Source organism: Lasioglossum baleicum, chromosome 4 (assembly GCF_051020765.1).
Source record: "Lasioglossum baleicum chromosome 4, iyLasBale1, whole genome shotgun sequence".
In the NCBI taxonomy this organism is placed as follows: Eukaryota; Metazoa; Arthropoda; class Insecta; order Hymenoptera; family Halictidae; genus Lasioglossum; species Lasioglossum baleicum.
This window is the reverse complement of record NC_134932.1, coordinates 5,702,615-5,718,026: the sequence shown is the minus strand read 5'-3', so window position 1 is coordinate 5,718,026 and position 15,412 is coordinate 5,702,615. Positions and strand designations below refer to the sequence as shown.

The window sequence follows — 15,412 nt, the reverse complement described above, 5'->3', positions numbered from 1 at the left end:
GAGCGTGTTTGACGCGCATCGAGCGACGTCACCCTGTATAAACACGGACCGGGACCAGGCATATCGGGAAACACTGGGGCTCGTTCCCTTTTCCTCCCCGTCGTCGTTAGCTCGCCGATAGACCCGGTGGGGGATGATAAGAAGCGCGCACGCGCGAACCTATCGACCCGCAAACCCTCCGGGTAACACCCTCGCGATCCTCGGCTGAGGCTCACTGCTTCACCGGCAAACTAGTGGGTAGTACACGCACGCGACACAGGTGAGTACCCAGTTTTCTCAGATCTTGCCCAGTGTATTTAAGACGTAGATTTACGGGTGGATGTAATTGCATCCGGGGACTACGGTTCATCGCCACGGTCCTCCGAAGTGAACAAGGGTATTTCGGATAACTCGTCGATCGTTCTCTCTCCTCGTGCTAGGACCTAGTCTACGTTCTACGGGTACCGTCGCGAAACACAGGACTTCGATGGTCCCCCCAGGTCCCGGTGAATTGGAACCATCGTGCGGGACAGTAAACAGCCCTCGGGATTGATTTTCGATTATCCGACCGCCTCCTGCGGACCGTTTCGGTTGACTTACGACCCCCCGGCCCGCACTTTTAATTCAATAAAGTTAAGGAGATTGTGATGGTTCATTCGCGTTCGAGACTCACAGGCTTCTCGGTTCAGTGAGACGTGTACCTCGGTCAATTGCGACCACTGCACGCTCGGTCGGGCGATCGTTCGCTCGAATACTGCACGGTTTAAATTTACGCGGGAGCACAATGATAGCAACACTATGTTGATCGATCAGCCACACTAGCCTGCCGCCGGAACCGACGACCAGCGATTATTCACGCGGGTTCGCATGTCGTTTTCACGTGACCGCTCGGCGATTCTTTATTTTCTCTGCTCCGAGCTCTCGCGAATTCCTTGTGATTGATTTCGTTTTTATTCCATATAGTTCACATACTTTGAAGTTTCTCGAGGAGTCTTTCTTCTTTGAAGTGCTGCCCATCGCCGTTCTAAACAGAAATTCGGATAAAATGTGTACAACAAATTGAAAGTAGAATTTGTCTGTCAGAAAATTTTGTTTGAGAGAAGTACAAACAGGGACGATTAGATTTCCTCGCTCACGAGACACGAGGCTAGCTGCCTGCCGTGTACAGAAGGTTTCCAAATAAAATGTGTGTGAAAAATATGATTTAAACGGCTCGTCTGCCAGAAAATGTTACTTCAGAGAAATAGGATGTTTAGCACGTTTCGATTTTCTCGACCACGATAAGCGACTTGGTCACGAGACCACTGCTGTAGTGTTTCCGAAATAAAATTGTGTGAGGGAAGCTTGATTGAAAATGGAAGGGGTTCGTCTGTCGGAAAATGTTGTTCGGAAGAAGTTCGCTTAATAGGAACGACTGTTCAGCACGTTTCGATTTTCTCGTTCGCGTTTTCGACACAAGAATAGCTCACTGCCGTGTACATAACGTTTCTGTATGCGCAGCTTTGGGCGGTCAATGCGCCTGCCCTTTCCTAACACCGAGGGACTCTTCCGTCATCGATTATTACTGAAGTCTAAGCTAAACGCCCCGTAGAAAGCGTGGATAAGTTTCGCCAGTCTAGCAACATTTAAAAAAGTAACTAAAATTCTTCTCGTCTCACACTGCGTAAAAAAAAATGTAAAGAGAACTTCAATGAAAAATTGAAAAATACATACTGCAGCAGAACTTCGCAGATGCGGACAAATATCGAATTCCAGCGATCCAGTGTTTAAACAGGAGTTTGAAAGGGTGTGTCGCGAAACCGATCGATTTAAAGAACCGTGCTTGCCGTACCACCGCGGCTGTGCATCACTGTCATCGGTTCGGTGTCTGAATTCGCCTGATAAAAATCAGAAATGCCCGACGAGCTCGGATCGATCGATATCGAGTTTCGTGGGTATCGGTTGCATCGTGCCGCGTAATCCGACGAAAGAACGAGAAAAGCAGACGGCAGGAGGTTGCGCTAGTCGCGAAGACGAATCACGGGGTTTGCAATTCGTGTAGACTGATTTGAAATTCAATCAAGTTCGCGGTCTCTGAAATTAATTGAATGCCGGCGGCTCGCCGAGGTGTGACGTGTGCGACGTGGAGCCGCGTTAATCTAAAGTTTAGCGCTCCTGTGGGGAAACGACTTCGGCGACGAAATGGGAGAAGAAAATTCTGAAACTTTTCCGGAACATTCCGTCGAGTTTCTACGGCGTCGAACTTAGCGGTAGTTGATTCGTTCCGACATGTTTCACAGTCACGAAGCCGGTTGCGTGTGCCGGAATTGTTCGGAAAATCGCGGAAGCCGCGAATCGCATGCGACTGGAAAAACGGCATCGCTTCGGGCGTGTGCAAATTGCTGTTTCACCCTGGCCCCGTTCCACGGAAACAATTATCTCTTGTTCCGGTGGTTCGCGGAGCCAACGAGAGCCGGCTAACTCGTTATCGGCGTTCTTTATCGCAATCCAATAATCGAGCCGGCTCGAAATCATTGTTTCGAGGAGGAAACAAAAAACACGGGAGTCGGGTCGCGCGAAAAAATTCTCCGGCGTGCAGAGCCATGCTGCGAAAGTGCGCCGGTATCGATCAGCGGGATATCAAGCTCTACTTTTGCCTGTGCTAAATTTCTACGAGAGGTCTTCATCTCGCGCGCATAAAGAATACGCTGGAGACATTTTTATCACGGTCTGAGGAGCACCTCTTGTGAAAGATGTTTGCTGCTATCTTTCATCGGTTGAATGCTCGCTGGGATCCGACGAGAGAGAATACTTTAGGGCGCCGCGAGAACCGGGTCTCCAATTAATTTTTCATTCAACAGTCGCCCAGTTTCGCTGCGCTTCGAAAATATCGCCGGGGATCTTTGGAAATTTCTGTCTGCTGATTTTATGATGCGCATTTGTGGTTTTAAATGGGAAATGAATGGCTTTTCAGCACATCTGCCCCTATAGTTACGAACTCAATTATACAAAATCAATATTGAGTCCCAATTTATTTAAACTGCACCCTTAAAATAGCCGACATTGAGGGAAAAATGCATTTTATATTAACAATGTCCGTGGTTTGTCCTTGCAGATTTCAACTTGGATTGTTTAGTTTCTCCTTCCTCACCTCTCTTATTTCATCCTTTCCTTTCGGGTTATCTTACGTTGAAGTTTCTTCCGCAACTCGACGAGAGACGCAAACATCGAATCGGTTGATCATCGCACGACCGGCAACCCTAGGCGCCGTGAACCCTTGATCCCCGGACCCTAATCAGCCGAAGGGTCGAAGGTAAAGATCGCGATCGCGATCGACGCCAAGCGGATAGCAGGAAACCGGCGGTTTTCGTCCGAAAGACATCTGCGTCAGCCAGCAAGATTACCGGCCGCGGCGGTTGCGCCAAATACTGTGGTACAGCTCCTTCACCCGGCAACATTTCATTCTCCAGCTTTCGACAGTCCTTCACCTCCAATGTTAACTACCTGAAACGGAGGTGAGTGCCATCCGTTTTGCGATTCGCAACGCTGATTCTGCATGCGCAAAACACCGCTCCCGCTCGATGGAATCCGCGGAACATTCCTCTAACCAGCGGAGGCGACCCGAGGAATTCAGAAGCGCGACGCTCGGGATCGCCGCAATATGAATGCCATGCCCTCGAGGAGCAGTCGGTATCGGTTTGGCTATCTCGGGAATTCTTAGCAAGCGTCTGTAGTTGGGAAATCTTGTAGCATAATTGCTGCGTTAGCGTCGTTTCTGGGAACCGTCGCGTTCTGTCCCGCTGAGACAGTTGCTTATGTGCGAGTTTTATTGGGACTTGAATCTCGGTGAACGTGCTAGATATTACATCTTTCTGTTCCGGTGACGATTCACCGTGCTTGGAGACATACCAAAGATAGCAGTTAGCTGAACAAAGTTCCTTTGCAACTTAAAGGGTTTCGTTCAGCTATCATTTTGCGTTGATACTTGGAGTGTTTCAAATTCAGGCGATAATTTGGCTTCTGTGATAATGGTGAATTTAACTTCGGTTTTGTCGAGCCAACGTTTCTAACACACAATTTAATTTCATTTGACAGCAGCGGTATTAAAAATATTATTTGGCGGAGTCTGTAAAAAGCGCAGGGTAATGACTACCGGTAGTAATGAATGGATATCGCGATTCAAAATTGATTTAATAGATCAGTATATTGTGAGTCGCGACGCGATATACCATGGAAGTCGATAAATTGCTCGTTCAATTAAGAGGGGCGGTTATCTGATTTTTCCGTTCGGTTATAATTAATAGTATTATACGAGTTTCATGAACGGCGGATAGGAAAAGTGATAATATTCATTGTCAGCTTCATTTAATTAAGGCACCGGCTTTTCAATCAGTGCCGGGAAAGATAAAATATTCTTGCAGCTATTTAACGATCTATTGTGTTTCTGCATGCGACTGTTTAAAAACTCGCTTTCGATATCGTACGATCACCGCCTGAACCTCTTGACATTTTTAATATTTATGTGATCCAGGAATAGAGCACGAAAGTAAAACGACACGCAACGTTCCGATATTCTACCTCGATTATGATGCAACTGCGAAGCTTATCAGATGCACTCCAACGTCTTCGCTCTGAATTATTTATTTCACAGATTTTGTAAGCCGTAAAGTAGCGTACGCTGACTGTCTGAGGCTTGGAATCATTCTGTACATTTTATCAAATGTGATAGGAGTAGAACAATCACTTAATGTATTTTTCTGGCACTCTGTCAAAAATTGGAAGGTGGTACAGTCTTGGATTGTCACAAGACATTTTCGTGAACACTGGTGCGCTCTATCGATCGACGACCGCGGTGCTTCATAGATCAACAGCTATCATGTACAACTATAAATGTATAGTGATGCGTTGCCAAAAATTGTCAGTCCCTTGAAAGCTGCCAGGAACAACGAACCCTCCGGGAGCTCAGAGGAGTCCCGGGAGTCCGTATCTCGGCAGCTCAGGGGGACTTTTGCCGGTCCTTGCAGGTGCTTCATGATTCCTGGACAACCCTTCTCCCTTCCCTAGATCCGTCCAGCGTTTATCTCCCCCTTAGCTAGCTCCATCCCTTTCCTATCAAGATCCCCTACTCCCCTGCCATTAATCTTCTCCTCCCTGGACGCTTCCTTCCACTCCCTAGATCCTTCCCGTCCCTTCACTTCTTTCCCTACATTCTCTCCTCTTCCTTTGCGCCTACATATCTAACTAGCTTGAGTCTCCAACTATAAATCAAGAATTGATTCCAAATCCATGGCAATCAGTGTATGCCGGCAAACTTGTCCATCTCGCTAGGGAAAACATCGTTCCCATTTTACGAAGCACGAACGATCGTGAGCCCGAATAACACCGCGAGCGATGTGTGTTCGCCAGCAAAAAGACTCTCTGCGATAGCTGTCCGCATCAGTACCGAGAATGTGTCGTCACCTGTCACGCATGCAAGCCGCAGCAATTCAGCAAATCGTCCATCATCGTCGGCGCAATTCATGCCAAAACATCATCCCCCCAAGCGCACTGTGGCTGTTCGATGTGCAGTTTACGTCTACGAACAAACGAACGAAAAAACTAAACAAAAACCAAGTAACATTACACAGCGTGAAACCGCAGGGAACGATCGGACCGATTGTCACTGTCACGACCACCATCTTAGCTTGTCTTCCAGGTTCTCGTCAGGGGATTTAAGCTCGGAGCTAGACGATGAACCAAGCACAGACTCCGGGCTGGCCTCCATGGCCAGGGATTCGTCCCAATCGTATCAAGCCGCAACAGAACGGCCGTTACAGTCACAGCCGACGCCTGTTCCACCAACCAACCAGCCACCGGTGCCTGGAGCACCTCCACCTGGACCACCTCCACCTGGACCTCCTCAACCTGTCGGCGGCGATCTAAGCCTCAACCTGAGGCCAGGATCGAGGACCACCAGCGCGCCCTCGTCGCCGGCCAAGACCCGAGAGAGCTTGCTCCAGAGGGTGCAAAGCTTGACCGGTGCTGCTCGCGATCAGGTGCTTTAACCCTCTCAACAAACAGTCTTTCCTTTGTATAGTAATGCCTCAATACATGTACACATTTCGGTCCAGAAGTTTTCACATATACAGTAAATTTTCTATAGACGCGAAGACCTCGGGGAGATTTCTTCGCATCTATCGCATATGGGTACCTATTTTTTGAGCTTCAAAGGCCGAGCCGAACGTAGAGAAGGACAGCGCGTGTAAAGAGAGACCACGGGGTTCTGATGCGCTGTCCTTCCTTGCGTTCAAAATTCTCATCATCGATTAAACCACTAAATACAGTTGAAATTATATCGTGTTTCATATCATTTTGGATTAGAAAAATGCCAGGAATATGTTGCTGAAAGTTCCATAAAAAAATAATGAAAAATAAAGAAGATTAAGTATTGGTGTTACATTGTACTCTTGAATCGCTAAAGAAATGTTGAAAAAAATATATACCTTTGTGCAAGGCTTCAGTCTTGATTTTATCGTTCGATGACATTCTCATTTGATATTTGAAATCGCTAAAAAAATCGGTAAACGGTATTTTAACGTTTGATACGGTTCCTGATTTTGTAGCTTCTTTGGCTAACGAGTCAGCCTTTTCATTTCCTACTAAGCCAATGTGCGCTGGGATCCAGATAAATTTGACAAATTTTGTATTACTACTGCAGGATATAAAATTACAATATTTGTCCTTAATTTCTATGAGCAGTTTGTTACATTGGGAATTGAACAAAGGTTTTTGTAAAGCTTTGACTACACTTTGCGAATCTGTGAGAACGAGAAAGTTTGAATCAGTGTGCGAGCTGACCACATCTAAAGCTTGATTAATCGCAAAACACTCTGCTATAAATATGAACGCTTGTCTATGTAGGCTAATTTTTTTGCTCATATCTAGTTGTGGGCAGTAATAAGCTGCCCCCACTGACTGTGCATTTTCTATTTTACTGCCATCTGTGTAAATCTCAATCGTTTGTGGAGGCGCCGACTCAACAAAGTGCTTTAAGACAGCATTAGGGTTGGCTGAGTTCTTTATAGATTTATCTAATTCAAGGTCACACAGTGGGATGTTAACTAAAGATCTGTAGTTGCTGGAGTATATGGGATGCCTTTCATTTGTCGAGATACCTTCAAGAAGTTCAGAGATATTAATGAAACTTTCGAATAAAAGCGAGTGCTTTACTGTACTGTTAGAAAGTAACGGTGCGAGATTAGTATTGCTACCAAAAAGAATTATATTTGATACTAGATCTTTAAGTGAATAGCACTTAAGAAGGTATTTTTTTGCAAGAAAACTGCTCCTGTCCAGAAAATTGGTTGTCGTAGCTTCACCTAATAAAATATTGGTGGGCGTACTTATTCTAAATCCCTTCTTTTGTCATGTTTAGGGCGCGTCCATTCTTGGAGCAGCAGTGTCCGGAGCGACGAGGGGCCCGTCATTCAACAAAGATCGGTGTTTCACACTCCTTGTGATCGATGATCAGAACACCGACTGGAGCAAGTACTTCCGGGGCCGTAGACTCCACGGCGATTTTGAGATCCGTGTGGAGCAAGCGGAATTTCGGGAATTGTCGTTGACAGCGAGCGAGGCTGGCACCGTGGTGTCTATGGCCGTTTATCGTAACGGGACCAAAGTCATCCGGTAACCTAACACTTTCTGTTTGTCTACTTTCTACAGCAATGTACACGTTGGCTAAACGACTGAATTTGTTCGTAGATCCTTCAAACCAGATTTCGTCCTGATACGACAGAACTTAAAGGACGCAGGAGAAGACTACAAGAACCTTCTTCTCGGTCTAATGTACGGAGGTGTCCCGAGTATTAACAATCTTACTGCAATTTACAACTTCCAGGTGAATATTCGTTATTTGTGAACGTGGTGGCAAGCGTAGGAAAAATAAATAATGATTACTAGACTGCGGATTTTATGCATTCATGACAAGAATGGATACATGCAATTTAAAGCTGCGGACATGTTAAAAATATGTAAGGGCATCAATGTATGTATTTCAGCTTAATAGGCTAATTAAAAGAAGATCACAATCTTTATTTGCCTCCTGTGTCGTGCAATCGATGCAAAAATTTTTTATTTTACATAAAGATCCGCAGTCTAATGATTACATACGACGCGAGGAATCAATGGAACCGATTGTGGATTAGAAAAAGTCATGGGTCGCAAATAGAAAAATATCGTGCACCATCTGCTAGATGCATTGGGATAACATGCCTAATGCCTTTTCCTATAACAATGATTACAAAAGTCATATTCCTAAAAATGGGATGCTTACATTGCACCCTCATTTTTTTCAGAGGTAGTTTCCTGGCTAGAGAAAAGTATTGTTGCTAACAAATGTCTCTACTTTTCGTAATGTTATTTTGAATAATTCCATTGGAGATCACAGCAGGGTTAATACTATTTGTATATTTCCGTCTACTAGTTGAATAGATTTTTCAATCCAATATTGGTCCCTGTATCTATATTTTCCTCACCATTAAATATTTCATTTCATCGATCCTGTGATGCATATCTTTTCCGGTGTTCGTTAGTCATTCTCTCGGAAGCATTCCAAACGAACGGTCGTATGACGCCACCGGTTGAAACAAATGAAAGATTTAAATGCGACGCTATTAATCAACGTTCCCCTCGCAGGATAAGCCGTGGGTGTTCGCGTACCTGCTGGGACTTCAGCGTCGTTTGGGGAAAGACAACTTCCCCCTAATCGAGCAGACATTCTACCCGAATCATCGTGAAATGGTGAGTCAGAGACATTATCCGACAGAACGGTCGACGTTACATTTTCTCCCTTTATTTCTCCTCGTTTAAGTAATACATAATACTTACAAAAGTTATCAAATGGAAGAACTAAACTAGAATATATCTTGACTTAACGTACATACGTTTCTCGTGTTAGGAAATGCCGACTAACTCCCCTCGTATCGCTCGTTTAGCATTTTGTACTAAATTTTCACCCCTGTACAGGGCTCTGTTCCTCGCATCATCGCGATGATATCATCACGATTGATCACGCCTCAGACACCGTTTACAAATAGAGAACTTAATCGATTACGCTTCTAGCACGACGCCCGGCGCACGTTCTCCGAATAATCAGACGACGCATCTCTCGTACAAATGACAATGAATTTATTTTTGCCGCGATGCAAAGAAACGAAAAATCGCTCACCACTTTGCGACGCCTAATCGTTTAATTTCGAGACGAACTTTTCATTACGATCGCTTCTGTATTCAGAGTTCCGTGCTATAATCTATACCAAGAATTATTAAATAGGTTTCAGTAATTTCTTCTACACATACACACACACGTGCCAGGGTGCGCGGGAACGAAAGAAACAATAAGAATAATTTAAAAATGCATAATATACATTAATAGCCTATATGTACAACTAAAGTATAGCCAATCGATGTAGAGTACGCTTCGCTTTACTCTTTCCTTCAACTTTAACGCGGGTTCGGTCGATTTCGATTGCGGATCGTCCTGGCCAAATTGTTTGATTAAACGTAACGAGGCCGACGGCGTCGGTTCCAACGGGAGATTCAGAGATTCGCAGGCGAGGCTCTCTTCCTTCATGAATAATTCTCCTCCGACTAATAATTCTCCTCGAGTGTATCGAATACCGGCCCCTCCCCTCCTCAATTATTCAAACGTTAAAAGCGGATCGAGTGCATCGAACGACCGAATGGCAAAAAGATCGCGTCGACAACGCCGTTGTGCCTCGGAACATTTGGGAAATTTATCGTGTCGCTGCAAGCCATAGTTTGCCAGCAAATGCGTCGCGTACACTGCCGATGAAAGTTTGCTTTTCCTAGACGAACGTTCGTTCTCTTGCGGTACCCGATGGTCGTTAAAAGCGGAAGTTACAAAATTACAGCTCGAAAACGTGGAAGTGGAAAAAGAATGTTTGAATATTTTCATTTCACTTTTATAACAGGGACAAATTCACATTGTTCAACGACAGTGCAGTTTCAGCGGCCAGCGTGCAATGATTACGATGATTCGATGCGGCCGCGTGCCAATCGGCGACCGGCTTTTGTACTCGCTGACACAACCTTCCAATTAATACTTTTGGTAAAACGCGAGAATAAATAGAACGTGACGCGGCACGGGGGATGAATAAACGCGAATGGTCGACGATCTAACGCTACGTCTGGAATAAATAAATACATCCAATCCACTTGACAGCAGGTTCTTCGAAGGGTGTTCATCATTCTCGGGAGCGTACATGTTTCTCGTTTTCCGCCAGCGTGATCGGTGTCCGTTCTATCTGTACAACCAAGCGCGTTGTCGTGCGAGCACGCCGGGGCTTTATTAAGGTTCCAACAGCCTCTGCTGCTCGCGTTTCTGCTGGTGCTCCTTGATGCAGACGTTGTAACGTACTGACGGAGCCCAGGAGCATCCACCTGGCGAGGCCAAGCAGATGCCGTATGTTTCTTGGCAATGGAGAGGACCTGGCTCGCTTTCCCATAAGCATCGTTTCCTTCCGCCGTGTTCCAGATGCTCACCCTTCCTCCACCAAGGTGTATAGTGAATCTAAACACACAATAAATCGTCAGAGTTTCATCCGCAGAAAAATTCTCATTTTTACTGTTAAGGGTGCGCGCACAGTGGGCGACGTCCGACGTTGTGTCTCTTTCTCGCACGCTTGAAAAAAGAGACAAATGCGTCGAACATCGGCCAAGTCGGACGAAAACGGGTCCACTGTGCGCGCACCCTTAGAAGTAGGAAGCGCCCCCGTATTTCACGTCTACGCAATTCATTTTATTCTGAAATTTAGGTTTCGTGCGTGGTCGAAAATGGCCACGTTTGTCAAGGCAGACAATGTAGGCGGCAACTGTGTTTCCGAATATTTTTATAGGTCGGACGAATGGAAACGTTTAGCTGAGTCATACGACTATAAGCAACGATGGAATTCATAATTTTTGGGAAAGTTGATCACGCCTGCACTTTCTACACATTTTTTGATGAATCTCATAAAACTTTACAAAAACTTATGAAATTTTGATTTCTATAAAATGACTTTGGTAACTTGTTATAGAACAGCTTTTGGAAACGCGAATTTGCAGGAATGCCTGCACGATAATGTCAGGAGTGGCGTCAAGTTTGAATTCGAGAAAGTGGTGTCGTAGCATTTCACATACGTCGCAAGCACAGCCACGGTGAAAGAGGCCTCTGAAGCCTTTCCGTTGCCTGGGCGGCACTTCAGACCACCGCATATGCAAGCCGCATAATGATAGATGTATTCCTCCTTGTCCGATCATTCCGCTTATCACGTAGGTTTCCCCGACATTCAGAACGACACCGCACATGGAGTCTGTGACCATGGTCCATAAGATCTCTCGCCTCGGGAAATTCACAGGATTCACGCTGGTCCGATCCTAAGAAAGCGTGTTCTGGTATTAGGACTCGAACCGGGACATAAAATCAGTGTCGAATAACATCGCTCGTAATAATCGAACAGTTACTTAGACTTACGAACCTTGAAGACTTTATTCACTTTCACATGGTAGGCCAACTGTACGTCATTCCTCTCCTCCATGTTCCTCACTCTCACCACGGCGACTGGAAAAATAGCATTTTGAAATTTAGACATTTCTGTGGGCTCGTCTACGAAACTGCTATTTCTAAAATTGACATAATACGCACCATAGTCTGATTTGCAATATAAAGACTGAGGATGAGATCTCATGCATGAGCAGGCCAAGACTCTCTGCACTGGGGCTAGCGATAACGCGATCAGCAGGTAGTACGTCCAAAATGTTAACCGCCACATCTGTGAACAGAAAGAAATCGAATTGTCAGAGAACAGACAGACCGATACTGACAATAATCATTTACATTGGCAATAATAACGAAGACGCGCGAGAATCGCGACGGGATCTAACGACTGGCGATTCGACAAAACGATCCCCGGGCCAGTCGGGACCCATTCGTCTTCGAAATCCGATTATGCGTGTCCGAATGATTCAAACCCGGCCGTCACTTGTCGGATGCTAGGAAATGTATAACTCTATTTAACGAACGCGGAACAAGCTCGTTAAGCCGAGAATGCGTGTTCCGCTATACTTTTTTTTTCTTTTCGTCGCGAATTCCTCGCCGACGAACGCAGCCAATGAATCAGGCAATCCCTTAAACAACTAATTTCAATTTGTCATTGGCCCATCTAAATCTGGTATCTCGGCTGTGCCCACCTACGGTCCTCGTTAATGCAAATTTATTCGATCCTTCGCGCGCCGATGCGGAGCAGATTCGAATTTACGTGCGAATTCCTAGAAACGATCGATAAACACCCGTTAACAGCGACGTGAATAAACAAAACTTGTACGCATGAAAGCTCCGGCTAGTTGATATCAGCACGACGATTAGGTATTTCATCCTGCACTATGTGTACGTGCTCGTAAAAGGCACCCTACTGTCATCAATTTGCTGGAAGGGACGGCATACTGTGTTCACTGTATAACTACGTTTATTCTACGCGATAAATCTATGAAAATGGAAAATTGTGGGATTAAGTAGCAACTTATTTCCCTGTTTAATATTTTTGTAACTAATGTATCGATAAATATTGTTCGAATTATCGATCGTATGGTTGTTAAATGAATAATATGTTAGTGGTCTCGGCGCAACGGTTCGATCAACTAATTACGAAAAAGCAAATTTTGCAACTTAAACTTTCAACGTTTCAATCCATGTGTGGATCCTTTTCAAGAAAGTAGAAAAACTGCGTCTGAAAAAGATTTTACAATGTAATAAACAAAAACTTTAGAATTTCTGTGAAATCGGATTGTAATTCTGTATCAAGATACTGTATTAAATTACACACTTGCTTTATGGAAATCTTAAAAACGGAATTGAAAATATCTTAACACATGCTGTTCTCATGTCGTCGAACAAGCTACTGGATCAGAGATGCAAAGCCAATAGAATGTATCGATATTCTCGAATCTTTTTAAATTTTTGCCACGGTGAAGAACCAATTTATAAATTAACAAACTTGCACATTGTGAAGTTAACGACACTACTATCTTCCTCGTGGCTAAATTACATGTTATAATATAATCGCTAAGATAGTCCCAGCAGAGGACGTTAAATTTCCCTGCGGTTTTTGTTTCCTTGAGCTTGTCTTCAGTGTGGATTTGCATAAAGTTTCGCAGACTAATTACCGTTTTAGCTAGTTGCCAGCGAGTACCACTTTCGGTGATATGATGAACTACACTCAACGTTTGAAAGCCTCGCTACTGTAACGAGCGTCTATAAGACCAATTTACTCATCTAGTGAAAGATACTAACTGGTTTCGCTTTGAGGGAACGCGGTGGAGAACATCTTCGGGTTTATTCACAGTTTGCTGTTTACCGAGCGTAATGAATAGGTAGCGAAAAGAGGAAACATTTATAATTCATTGAGAAATTTAAGACTGTATTTAATATTTTCCGAAACAGATGATTAATCGTTTTTTAAATTAAGAATTATGCTTTTCAATTTATTAAAAAAGGTGTTTCGATGTTTATAAATGCCAATCATAATTCGATAAATGCCTCTCACGGTAAATTTCATCAAAATCGCCGAGTTCGCGTTCCTTTGAAAGAGAATTTTAGGTATGCACGATAACAGGAATTGCGGAAGCGGAGTAATCCGACCTAGTTTATCAAGCTAAGATGGACCGGATCTAAATATAGATATAAAACGGTAACACAAAGTCGAACACGGTCCAGAAACGATGCGATCCGCCTAAAAGATGGCATTGACGATGCGTTTTCTTCGGCTGCGAGAATAGACCAGCACAGACCAGCAGATCTAGGCAATTCTAACGGAACCTTCGACAGTCGCGGAATTCGAGCTGGCTAGATCTGGGACTGCGCGGATAAACGATCTCTTAAACACTGCTATTGTTCCTCTCATTTAACTTTAGCGCAAGCTGTTTAAACTCGATTAACATTAGCACTAGCTGACGAGTCAAAATTACTCGATCCGGAGTTTTTCATTTACAATTATAGACACTATAGAAACCATGAGAAATTTTTTAATAAACTTTTAAATTCCTATCGAACATTATATATTTAGAATAAAGATTCGTATTTAGAGTTCGCTAGTTCTAGCGTGAAGATATTTTTAGAGACTACTCTCCGCGGATCAAGACAATTTCATTCATAATGAAAAGTGACTCGCTTGTTTTGAAAATAGTATGCACCCCTTTTCTTGTCTGATGTCAGAGCAAAGATCGTAGTCGGATATAATTAGGCGTAAAGATCTAGATTAGTTATGAAGGTGAGGGGGCAGATTCAATTATAAATTAGAACGCAGGTTCTATTCGTAGACTGCAGAGCTATAAATACGTGGGGCAGGTAATATTCGAAATTACCGAGCAATAATATTAAATTGCCACTTGTTCGCAGTGAAAGTAATACAGCTCTTCTTCTCTTTGGATACTATAAATACAAATTGTTCAAAATAGAACACAATGTAGATGGAAAGTATGTTAATTCAGCCCCTTCCAAGGTGAATGTATTTTTACTGATCGAAGTATATTACTAACTCGTTCGACACCGCCCCTTACACAATAATTATTTAAATTCTCTGAAAGCCTCGAGTTTCAAAACATTATCCTATCTGTAAATTCGAAGTAGAATTGCATTTCCACAATTTTCCGACACTGTTTCCCCGCGTCTCCGAAGGATTTCACTACACCGGCGGAATGCGTTGCTCGCGAAAACTGATTCGCCATTCGGCATGCATTAAACGCTCGTGCAGCGTGTCATTGGGATGTTTGAGCAGGCATGACAACGTGTGGCTGCGTGTCAATGACAATGCATCACGCCCGAAGAGTTTGGAGCGTAACGGCGCGGTGTCAGAGGCATGCACGCGAACGCACTTTGTAAATGCAGTTTACGCGTCTGCGGGGGATGGGCGGATTTCTAGGTGCACCCGGTGATCATCGTTTAATTCGCGATCCCGTCGAATTTATTCGTCCTCGTTGAGCTCCGTCCCGCGACTGACGATAAACATTCGTTCCGCGGTCGTTTCGGAAAATTTATTCGACAGTGCACTGCGCTCGGCAGTGCACTCGCAGCGTTTGGTAGGTTGAGTGTTAATAATACAGGCAATTCAACTGAATTGGAACTCTTCGGGCCCATAAAACCGACTGGTTAGAGACCGATGCGGCGAACTATCGTTTCTACACGGCCGCGCTATAATTTATAATTTTGTTATTTATGTTGAAACTAGTACCACTCCGGAATTGGATATATTGCCAGAGTAATTGGAGACCGAATGGTACGAGGTGTTCGAATGTCGCAAGTTCAGCTGCACAGACGGTGCCATTCTTCACAATAGACTTGCTATTGAACACTGTTATTAGCGTTCCTGGAAATGTTTGATGGCAGGAAAATTTGTAGGCGTGTCAGACGCCTTGAAAC

The 15,412-nt window shown here is 44.3% G+C and overlaps 2 protein-coding genes across 10 annotated transcripts in view; one reads left to right on the top strand and one right to left on the bottom strand.

Moving 5' to 3' along the window:
- Nucleotides 1-104: 104 nt before the first annotated feature.
- The window catches only part of Syn (synapsin), a 61,869-nt gene continuing 46,561 nt past the window's right edge, over nucleotides 105-15,412 (top strand). For 3 of the 6 annotated variants that reach the window (XR_013008807.1, XM_076422034.1, XM_076422031.1), the window contains exons 1-6: nucleotides 106-259; nucleotides 3,074-3,473; nucleotides 5,654-5,993; nucleotides 7,373-7,626; nucleotides 7,702-7,837; nucleotides 8,635-8,739. Coding sequence is in view for 5 of the 6 variants with exons in the window: in XM_076422034.1 (XP_076278149.1) it covers nucleotides 5,721-5,993; nucleotides 7,373-7,626; nucleotides 7,702-7,837; nucleotides 8,635-8,739 (768 nt within the window). In the remaining variant the exon portion in view is untranslated. Of the gene's footprint in view, nucleotides 260-469; nucleotides 1,613-3,073; nucleotides 3,474-5,641; nucleotides 5,994-7,372; nucleotides 7,627-7,701; nucleotides 7,838-8,634; nucleotides 8,740-15,412 lie in introns of those variants that run through there. The other 3 variants (XM_076422033.1, XM_076422032.1, XM_076422035.1) reach the window with 3 other exon arrangements.
- The window catches only part of Timp (Tissue inhibitor of metalloproteases), a 39,074-nt gene continuing 30,326 nt past the window's right edge, over nucleotides 6,665-15,412 (bottom strand). For all 4 annotated transcript variants that reach the window (XM_076422039.1, XM_076422038.1, XM_076422040.1 and 1 more), the window contains 4 exons: nucleotides 11,645-11,771; nucleotides 11,478-11,560; nucleotides 11,140-11,376; nucleotides 6,665-10,531 (listed from right to left, as the gene is read on the bottom strand). In XM_076422039.1, coding sequence (XP_076278154.1) covers nucleotides 10,310-10,531; nucleotides 11,140-11,376; nucleotides 11,478-11,560; nucleotides 11,645-11,771 — 669 coding nt within the window. In that variant the 3' untranslated portion in view covers nucleotides 6,665-10,309. The remainder of the gene's footprint in view (nucleotides 10,532-11,139; nucleotides 11,377-11,477; nucleotides 11,561-11,644; nucleotides 11,772-15,412) is intronic.